Here is a 10,594-nt window from a genome sequence, read left to right on the forward strand (position 1 = left end):
GCCCAAGAGGTTCGTTGCCGTCTCTCTCGTGGCTGGGTGACCAGATGGGGTATTTTGTACCGCTGGCTGTGGGACTGTAAAATGTTAAGTGCTCAAGTGGCGCACCAGCACCAAAACTTTCCTGGGTTGTCAGAGGTGTGAAATTTGGCCACTGCCTGCTGGCTTGATCGTAAGGCCAGCCAAAAAAAAGTTAGCTGAATCATTGTTTCTTGCTTGCGAGGGGAGGGGTGACATTTGTAGATTGTCTTGTCTTGTGGCGTCGGTGGCCTAGTGGTTAGGCTCTCGGACTCGCAACCGTAAGGTCGTGGGTTCGAATCCCGTCAGGGGCCCGACGTTGTGTCCTTGGGAAATGCCCTTTACACTAATTTTCCTCACTTCACCCAGGTGGAAATGGGTACCCGGCTATAGACAGCGAACGATTTTGTCAGTTTGAGAGTGTTCTCGAAGGGTCTGCTGGGGTACTAATAGTTGTAAAGCGTATAGAGCATGCTCTTGAGCATGGATATGCGCTATATAAATGCAATTATTATTATTATTATTATTACCACTGTTATAGCCAAGCATGTCTTTATCAATGCCTGCCATAAGAAAGCTTTTCCCCCCATTCATTATGAGAAATTGGACTTGGGGGTCTTGTATAAGCCTTATATAGCTAAAATCTGGTTATACCTGAGATTGTTACAGTGGAATCCACTTATAACGAGCCCTGAAATTACGAGAAGTCTGTTACAAAGACTCTATTCTAAAACCCCGTTTTTATCCCTTCTTTACCTTTGTAAATAAAATACTGCTATAGCGCAATCAGACTAACATGTGAGTCGGTTATAGCGGAATATTGCTGCTGCTGTGCACAGCGCTTAGGCTATTTATTAATGTAAAACCTCGCCAGTTGTTGGTGATCTTGCGAAACAAAGAATGGGAGAGCCCACGTGTGCCATCAATGAAGGCGGAGCAAATGAGTGGGGAGGGTGTGGTATGCACAGACAAGCAGAACTCATCGCGTGATAGGCCAGCCTAGTCTAGATTATCTAGGCCTACCCCGCCTCTCACTTCTCCGATGCAGGGATGGAGAGGTCACAACAATGTGACTGATGGATGGAGCGAAGGTGTGACGTGCGCAAGCAGACGGAACGCACCACAGGGTGTGGTGGGGTGGGGGACAACACAGCGGGCGAGTTACCCTAGAGAACTTTATTTCTGATCTTCGACGCCAAGCTGTTAACATCGCTAGCGCTAGAGAAAGAAACCCTATTCGATTTTTGATCAAATACGACCTAGAGATCATGTTCAACCAAATCATCATCTGGGGAGATTACAAAAAGAAACGAACAGACAACCAGAGTCATAGATTCGGCTTACTGCAATATTTCCCTTGAAATTATTACTGGGTCCCTTATAACGAGAATCCTGCTATAATGGATGTTTAGCACCAGTCCCCTCCCTCTCGTTATAACAGGATTCCACTGTATAAGTGGGGGTCACTGTGTGTGATTGAGATATTTTATGCCTCTGTTAACACAATTTAGAGCGTTTAGGAGATGGGCTGGAAGGTGTCAGAGGGATACAACATCCCCACAGACAGAAGTAGATCATGAGGAAAACTTCTCCCCTTGTGAAGTCAACTCACATCTTCTGCTTGCAAAGACTAAGAGTCTAAGCACTACACCACAAATGCAGGTAGAGTTGAGCCACTTAGGGTACATAATGAAGAAAAGGTCAATACAGACTCACAAACATACAAAAGATAATGTTAAAGGAAAGAGACACCTCTCTTGTCTCACATAAGAAATGACCGTTGTTTTGTGAATGTGCTTATCATTTCTACAACCAAAACTCAAGCTGTACGACTAGTCTGTCAGGATTTTGGCATGAGATCTTGTTTTGTTTTTCTCCCAGGATGCAGTTGGAAAGAACTCAAGCTCCGTGGCTCCGACTAAATCCACGTTTTTGTTCTTGGTGAACTTCCTGTCCAGCCTTGTGCCAGTGGAGCGACCAGAGTATCTCAAGGTGAGAGACCGCACCGAGTTCAAAAGTGGCCCGGACATTTTGGTGGATATTCTTCACTTGCCATATCTGATACAGACATTAACCATCGTCCTTCAAGAATTTCTCAGTTCAGATGCTCTCTCAAAAACTTTTAAAAATAAAAAAATCTCTAAGTAAGTTGTTCTTGGACTATCCTTGCCTCTTTTCTGACTATGTTTCCAGTGAGAGCAAGATGTTGTAGAGTTTATGGCGATTCAAGTGTTTCAGAAACTGGGATGGATGTTGTTTGAGTTTTTCTTACCTCATTAAAACTTTCTAGTGTTCAAGACATTTGTGAGGCAGCGTGGTGGAATCAGGCTCTCGTCAATTTTTGGGCATGTAGGGTTATTGGTATCATCTTAAAACTGTTTCACTTTTCTTTATTTGGATGAAAAAATATCAATTTATCTTGAATACAAGTCGAGATATTTGCGAAAGAAGGAGGTGGGGGTCACCTGTTTTCAGAGGTAAAATTAGTGAGAAAATGGCCGCCAAAGATTAGTTATTTCCTTAGCTTAAGAGTGCGTGGTAACTGAAAATTTACATTTTTGTGCCTTTAATCAATGATTTTCAGAAAAATACAACCAGAAATTAGTTCTTTAATGGGCATGTAAGGTGTGGAGTCAAAAAACAAAACTTTGATAAAAATTCACAAACCTGCGGAAAAATGCAAGTTTCTTCACTTTGATTATTTTGACGAGAGCCTGATTCCACTACGCTGCCTCACATTTTGGTTCTTGTCGAAGTTTGTACATTTAAGATGTCCGTTTTCCTTAAAAAGTTTTCGGTGCGTAACTCTTACTTCTTTTGTATGATCAACTGTTGACATTTAGACTTTTTTCTCGTAAAATATCAGGTGTGACTTTTTTTCTGAAATTATCAGGTGTGACTTTAATTCTTTGAGTCTCAGATGTGTACAACACTTGTTGTTCTATTAACGTGTATCTCAGGTTTCCTACCATGTTCAAAATGGAAATTATGGATTTTTCAGCCATTTTTTTCTTTCGAAATCTAAGGTGTTCAAGATCATTAAGTAAAATCTTGTTTGATCAAGATTTGTTTGTTTGCCTTGCCTGAGATATTGTGCTATGTGATCCTGGTACAGTCGGCCGCCTCTATAAGACGGCCACCTGTACAAACGGCCACTTTTCTTTTCCCCCCTTGCGTTTTTTCTATATAATTTAACTGTGTAAAACGGGCACCTGTCCAACGCAGCCGCGGCCACCATATTTTAACACACAACCCCTATCACACAAAGCAATAACACCTGTCTTAGACGACCACCTTAGTGACTCCATTACGTTTTGTCGTAAATTAAGCATTGGCCCCTGGCGTTCTGTGGGAGCCGTCATAATCTAATCACCTGTCGTTGATGTTTGGTAGTCCCTCCAACCGATCATGTTGGGTAGGCCCCTCCCACTGTTGACCAATAGGTAACAAATTTTCAGCTGCTGGTGAGGGAAGCGTGTAATCCCTCATAACCCATAGGCCCGGCCCAGAACTCATACACAAATCGTAAGTGAGATGAGTGGTCACTGTTTACCCAGTCTGTAACAAAGTAACAATGGACGTCAACATGAACTTGTGACAGAAGCGTCGCTCGTTCTCCGAGTGGTGGCGACCCATGTGTTTGTTTTACTGTAGCTCTCGGTCCTCCTTGTCTGACACATTTCGTTTTATTGTCACCCTTGCACAAAAGCAGCAACAAAACAAAAAAAGAAGAAAAAACACAACGAAAACAACAACAACAACATCAACAACAACAACAACAACAACAACAATGCGGCTACCTTCGGTTGGGACCTCAGAAAGGAATGGTTTCATTTCTTCATCTTGATCAGTCCTGCCCAAGACGGCCACCTGTCTTATACGGCCACCTGTCTTATACGGCCACTTTTCTCCTTGACAACGACTGTATATCTTGGCAAGTCCCAGATTTCCTACAGGACAGTCCTAACATCGCTACTTCATGATAGTTGAATGTTTGGAATATTTCCTCTTTGGGAAATGTGGTTGGTCAGATGGCACCAGTGGTAGGCCCAACTTGTTCACTATCCCTCTGTTGTTTTTGTCTGTCTGCAGACCTCCATTCATCCCGATTTAGTCGGGATATCCCGATTTTTTGCCCCAAATCTCAAGCATCCCGATTTTTCTGATTTCGATCGCGTGTATCCCGATTTTTTGTCCCAGTCTGCTGTTGTGCTGTTGTTATGTAGTATGTAGTATGATGTGACCGTTGTAATGTTGATGTTCTTGTATTTGCTCAAACAAAACTTTCCCTATTTCTATTCACAGGCCCATATTCTGAGACGACCGTACGTGCCACCGAAGGGCAAGGAGACATATGAAGATTACGTGATTCTGGCTAAAACAAGATTAGTGGATCTCAAAGTGAGGCGTTTACTAACTTACTTACGTCTAAAGACGTCCCCTCACGTACTCTTAGTTTCATCTTGAACAAACTGATGGTGGGTCATTGGAGGGTGCCACCTGTAGATCCTATTTCTTTTCTTTCACTCTGTTGTTGCTGTCTGTCTATCTTCCTTCGCCCCTGCACTTAATGACCATGATGGTGTCGACATGCTTCACTTAACGCTAAAACACAATGGATTCTTTGATTTTTGCCGCTGGAAGAAGCTGGTGGTCGGGCTCTTTCTTTTGTCTGTTTTGCCTCGGAAGTTATGTGTTCACAAAGTCAGTCTCTTGATTTCCTAGTGCAAGCCCTGCACATCCTAATTTCTCTCATTTATAAGTGTTAGAAGTTACACGACTTGTTTTCATTTCTTACTAAAGTCTTGTTGGTGGACGCCATTAGGTGGGTGGTTGGCGGGTGCTGTGGTGTGGTTTGTGCCTTCTGTCCCATCAGACATCTATTGTCCTTATTTTTCCTTTTTTTTTTTCGTTTGTTGCTTTCTTATAACAGCTCTAATCTTCAGCACTTGTACGACCTAATTGTTTTGCAAGTGCTGTAAAACTCTGACTACAGCTAAAGTCTAAAAGTACCACTTGTAGTTCCAACTTCTTTTCTTACCCTCTGTTGTTTCTATCTGTCTGTCTTTTTCCCTGTACCGAATGGCCAACATCGTGTCCATGTGCTTCTCTTTACTCAATTTTTCCAAGGAAAAATGATCCACAAAGAGAAAGCCACAGTTGGATATGTAAATGTACCCGGTACACATATCTAAAGGTACCCTTGAACGATGTATATGCCTAGTATACATCTGTCTATAGACCCCTGAACGATGTATATGCCTAGTATACATCTGTCTATAGACCCCTGAACGATGTATATGCCTAGTATACATCTCTCTATAGACCCTTGAGTGACATATGTACCCGGTAATCTCTCTCTCCTCTCTCTCTATACCCTTGAATGACATATGTACCTGGTAGTCTCTCTCTCTCTCTCTATATACCCTTGAATGACATATGTACCCGGTAATCTCTCTCTCTCTCTCTCTATACCCTTGAATGACGTATGTACCCGGTAATCTCTCTCTCTCTCTCTCTATACCCTTGAATGACGTATGTACCCGGTAATCTCTCTCTCTCTCTCTCTATACCCTTGAATGACGTATGTACCCGGTAATCTCTCTCTCTCTCTCTATACCCTTGAATGACGTATGTACCCGGTAATCTCTCTCTCTCTCTCTCTCTATACCCTTGAATGACGTATGTACCCGGTAATCTCTCTCTCCTCTCTCTCTATACCCTTGAGTGACATATGTACCCGGTAATCTCTCTCTCCTCTCTCTCTATACCCTTGAATGACATATGTACCCGGTAGTCTCTCTCTCCTCTCTCTCTATACCCTTGAATGACATATGTACCCGGTAATCTCTCTCTTTCTCTCTATCTATTCCCTTGAGTGACATATGTACCCGGTAATCTCTCTCTGTACCCTTGAGTGACATATGTATCTGGTATATCTCTCTCTCTCTATACCCTTGAGTGACATATGTACCCGGTAATCTCTCTCTGTACCCTTGAGTGACATATGTATCTGGTATATCTCTCTCTGTACCCTTGAGTGACATATGTATCTGGTATATCTCTCTCTCTGTACCCTTGAGTGACATATGTATCTGGTATATCTCTCTCTGTACCCTAGAGTGACATATGTATCTGGTATATATATCTCTCTCTCTGTACCCTTGAGTGACATATGTATCTGGTATATCTCTCTCTGTACCCTTGAGTGACATATGTATCTGGTCTATCTCTCTGTACCCTTGAGTGACATATGTATCTGGTCTATCTCTCTCTCTATCTTGAGTGACATATGTATCTGGTATATCTCTCTCTGTACCCTTGAGTGACATATGTATCTGGTATATCTCTCTCTCTGTGTACCCTTGAGTGACATATGTATCTGGTATATCTCTCTCTGTACCCTTGAGTGACATATGTATCTGGTATATCTCTCTGTACCCTTGAGTGACATATGTATCTGGTATATCTCTCTGTACCCTTGAGTGACATATGTATCTGGTATATCTCTCTCTCTGTACCCTTGAGTGACATATGTATCTGGTATATCTCTCTCTCTCTCTCTGTACCCTTGAGTGACATATGTATCTGGTATATCTCTCTGTACCCTTGAGTGACATATGTATCTGGTCTATCTCTCTCTGTACCCTTGAGTGACATATGTATCTGGTATATCTCTCTCTCTGTACCCTTGAGTGACATATGTATCTGGTCTATCTCTCTAGGTACCCTTAAATGACGTATGGGGAGGAATATACGACAATCCTTCTAGCTCTTCAGTGTCGACAGTGACAGCAGCAAAGGTATGCCATATCTGTGTAGTTGCTTTGTAACTGTAGAAGTTTTATTCCCCAACAGACTACTCTCTTCCTAGAGAGAGAGAGAGAGAGAGAGAGAGAGAGAGAGAGAGAGAGAGAGAGAGAGAGAGAGAGAGAGAGAGAGAGAGAGAGAGAGAGAGAGAGAGAGAGAGAGGGAGAGAGGGAGAGAGGGAGAGGGAGACCATTTGAAATTGTGTTGATGAGGGTGTAAAACATTTATACAGGTCACACTTTGTAGTCATTGTGATCATGTACAGGTCACCCTTTGTAGTCATTGTGATCATGTACAGGTCACCCTTTGTAGTCATTGTGATCATGTACAGGTCACACTTTGTAGTCATTGTGATCATGTACAGGTCACCCTTTGTAGTCATTGTCATCATGTACAGGTCACACTTTGTAGTCATTGTCATCATGTACAGGTCACCCTTTGTAGTCATTGTGATCATGTACAGGTCACCCTTTGTAGTCATTGTGATCATGTACAGGTCACACTTTGTAGTCATTGTGATCATGTACAGGTCACACTTTGTAGTCATTGTGATCATGTACACGTCACCCTTTGTAGTCATTGTGATCATATACAGGTCACACTTTGTAGTCATTGTGATCATGTACAGGTCACACTTTGTAGTCATTGTGATCATGTACAGGTCACACTTTGTAGTCATTGTGATCATGTACAGGTGTACTACTGTGTACAGTTTTTACAATCATGCACAGGTCACACTTGTTACAGTCTTTACAATCATGCACAGGTCACACTTGTTACAGTCTTTACAATCTTGCACTGGTCACCCTTGTTACAGTCTTTACAATCATGCACAGGTCACACTTGTTACAGTCTTTACAATCATGCACAGGTCACACCTGTTACAGTCTTTACAATCATGCACAGATGTGCTGTGTGTGCTGTCACTAGGACCACAACAGGGAGTTCTTTCAATTGGTCGCTTTTAAGGAGAAGCAGGCTAACCCAGATGTCGGGGGTTTCCAGAAATCTTGACCTACACCAAAAGTGGGCATTGCCCTACCTATAGGAAAAGTTTAGTTTCATTGGTGTGTATATTTGTTGGGTTATGGAGAAAACTCTCCTTGTCTTTTAAAGAAACTGAACAAGGGTCCAAACGCTTAACTTTCGATTTTCTCAAAATGGCATTTTTGGGATAGCCCTGTTGTGCTTAAAAGCGACGAATTGAACCTGCCATAATAGACACGACTTGTCCAAGACAGAAATCTGTCATACCGTCATAACGGAATCCCCCCCCCCCCCTTGATTAATTCCTCTATAATACATTCCCCCCCCCCCCCTTGGTTAATTCCTCTACAATACATCTGTCTAAGATGGAAAACTTCACAACCTGGAAACGGACAGAGAAATTCCTTCCTTTCGGAGAGTTTAGACCTGTCAAAGACGCAAAATGCTTTGCCCGCTCGACCCTTAATTGAAACAAAACTCCCAAGTTTGGTTCCTCGGGCTCTAACCTTTATGCCACGCCATCGGTTTAGGAAGGGGAAGTGGTGCGGCTTGGGGGTAGGCTTGGGGGTAGCTGCTCCCCCACTCATGTGAGCCCTGGACGCGGCTGATGTTCCCGCTGGTGTGAGTGTGATCTCTCAACGCTGGTGTGAATGTGATCTCTCAACGCTGGTGTGAGTGTGATCTCTCAACGCTGGTGTGAGTGTGATCTCTCAACGCTGGTGTGAGTGTGATCTCTCAACGCTGGTGTGAGTGTGATCTCTCAACGCTGGTGTGAGTGTGATCTCTCAACGCTGGTGTGAGTGTGATCTCTCAACGCTGGTGTGAGTGTGATCTCTCAACGCTGGTGTGAGTGTGATCTCTCAACGCTGGTGTGAGTGTGATCTCTCAACGCTGGTGTGAGTGTGATCTCTCAACGCTGGTGTGAGTGTGATCTCTCAACGCTGGTGTGAGTGTGATCTCTCAACGCTGGTGTGAGTGTGATCTCTCAACGCTGGTGTGAGTGTGATCTCTCAACGCTGGTGTGAGTGTGATCTCTCAACGCTGGTGTGAGTGTGATCTCTCAACGCTGGTGTGAGTGTGATCTCTCAACGCTGGTGTGAGTGTGATCTCTCAACGCTGGTGTGAGTGTGATCTCTCAACGCTGCTTGTCCTTAAACACTTTGTGGTCACTTGGTGCAATAATGTGCCAGTGAAGACTATCCATTCCGGTCACCTGGCACAGTTCTGCGCCAGGCCCAAGAGGTTCGTTGCCGTCTCTCTCGTGGCTGGGTGACCAGATGGGGTATTTTGTACCGCTGGCTGTGGGACTGTAAAATGTTAAGTGCTCAAGTGGCGCACCAGCACCAAAACTTTCCTGGGTTGTCAGAGGTGTGAAATTTGGCCACTGCCTGCTGGCTTGATCGTAAGGCCAGCCAAAAAAAAGTTAGCTGAATCATTGTTTCTTGCTTGCGAGGGGAGGGGTGACATTTGTAGATTGTCTTGTCTTGTGGCGTCGGTGACCTAGTGGTTAGGCTCTCGGACTCGCAACCATAAGGTCGTGGGTTCGAATCCCGTCAGGGGCCCGACGTTGTGTCCTTGGGAAAGGCACTTTGCACAAATTTTCCTCACTTCACCCAGGTGGAAATGGGTACCCAGCTATAGACAGAGAAAGATCTTGTCAGTTTGATAGTGTTTGAGCGCGTGAAATCCGCAGCTTGCACTGTATGCTTCCGTGGAAGCTGAGAATGTTTCGGAGTGTTTTATGGTCTGCTGGGGTAATAATATAGTGTAAAGCGCATAGAGCCTGCTGTTGAGCGGGGATGTGCGCTATACAAATGCTATTTATTATTATTATTATTAGATTGTGCTAATTTCCTGGATGCGTGGGGCAAAGAGTAGAAACAAAGATGTTTAATCGTTTCTGTTTTTAATTGGTTAAACAGTGGTATTAATGAGATGCAAGCACTGGTGGCAATAGATTGGTAAGACCTAAGGCATGCTGTTCATGTTATCAGAGTGGGGAGGATAGCACTTCATTTATTTGAAGTTTTGATCAGTGTTTGTGGACCGGACAATCGAGCGTTGAAACTTTGACCATGTATGGTAGGGCAAGCCCTCTGGAACCTTCTCCCCCTCAACTCCCTCTGGCTCCCTTGAGATTCTCTCTTGGACAGGTGTGACTACTTCTGGAATTTCCCTCTGTTGTTTCTCTCTATCTTGCTTTTTCCTTGCATTAAATGACATTACTAGGTGCCTCTGCAAACAAACAAATGCCAGTTATTTTGTAGATACATGTGTGGAAGAGAGGATGTGTGAAAAAGTGTGTGTGTACAGATGTTGCGTGTGTGCATGTGTGCAAGCATGCACGCGATCAGTATCTGGACAATAATGATTTATCTTGTCTTGTCTTGTCTTGTCTTGTCTTGTCTTGTCCTGTCTTGTCTTGTCTTGTCTTGTCTTGTCTTGTCTTGTCTTGTCTTGTCTTGTCTTGTCTTGTCTTGTCTTGTCTTGTCCTGTCCTGTCCTGTCCTGTCCTGTCCTGTCCTGTCCTGTCCTGTCCTGTCCTGTCCTGTCCTGTCCTGTCCTGTCCTGTCCTGTCCTGTCCTGTCCTGTCCTGTCTCGTCTCGTCTCGTCTCGTCTCGTCTTGTCTTGTCTCATCTCGTCATATCGTCTCCCGACAGGCTGACGCGGCAGAGCAGGATGTGGAGAAAGCAGTCCAGGCTTTTGCAGACAGCGGGAAGATTCCCACAGCCCTGATTGAAGCCAGGTTCGCATCCTTCCTACAGGGGATGGGGGCTTATCTG

At 44.0% G+C, this 10,594-nt stretch overlaps 1 protein-coding gene across 1 annotated transcript in view; it reads left to right on the plus strand.

Moving 5' to 3' along the window:
- The window catches only part of LOC101852304 (Fanconi anemia group A protein), a 42,101-nt gene that overhangs the window by 23,550 nt on the left and 7,957 nt on the right, over positions 1-10,594 (plus strand). The window contains exons 14-17 of the mRNA XM_013090825.2: positions 1,897-2,007; positions 4,321-4,416; positions 6,741-6,818; positions 10,472-10,557. Of these exons, the coding sequence (XP_012946279.1) occupies positions 1,897-2,007; positions 4,321-4,416; positions 6,741-6,818; positions 10,472-10,557 (371 nt within the window). The remainder of the gene's footprint in view (positions 1-1,896; positions 2,008-4,320; positions 4,417-6,740; positions 6,819-10,471; positions 10,558-10,594) is intronic.

The sequence above is a fragment of the Aplysia californica genome, unplaced genomic scaffold (assembly GCF_000002075.1).
Source record: "Aplysia californica isolate F4 #8 unplaced genomic scaffold, AplCal3.0 scaffold01563, whole genome shotgun sequence".
In the NCBI taxonomy this organism is placed as follows: Eukaryota; Metazoa; Mollusca; class Gastropoda; order Aplysiida; family Aplysiidae; genus Aplysia; species Aplysia californica.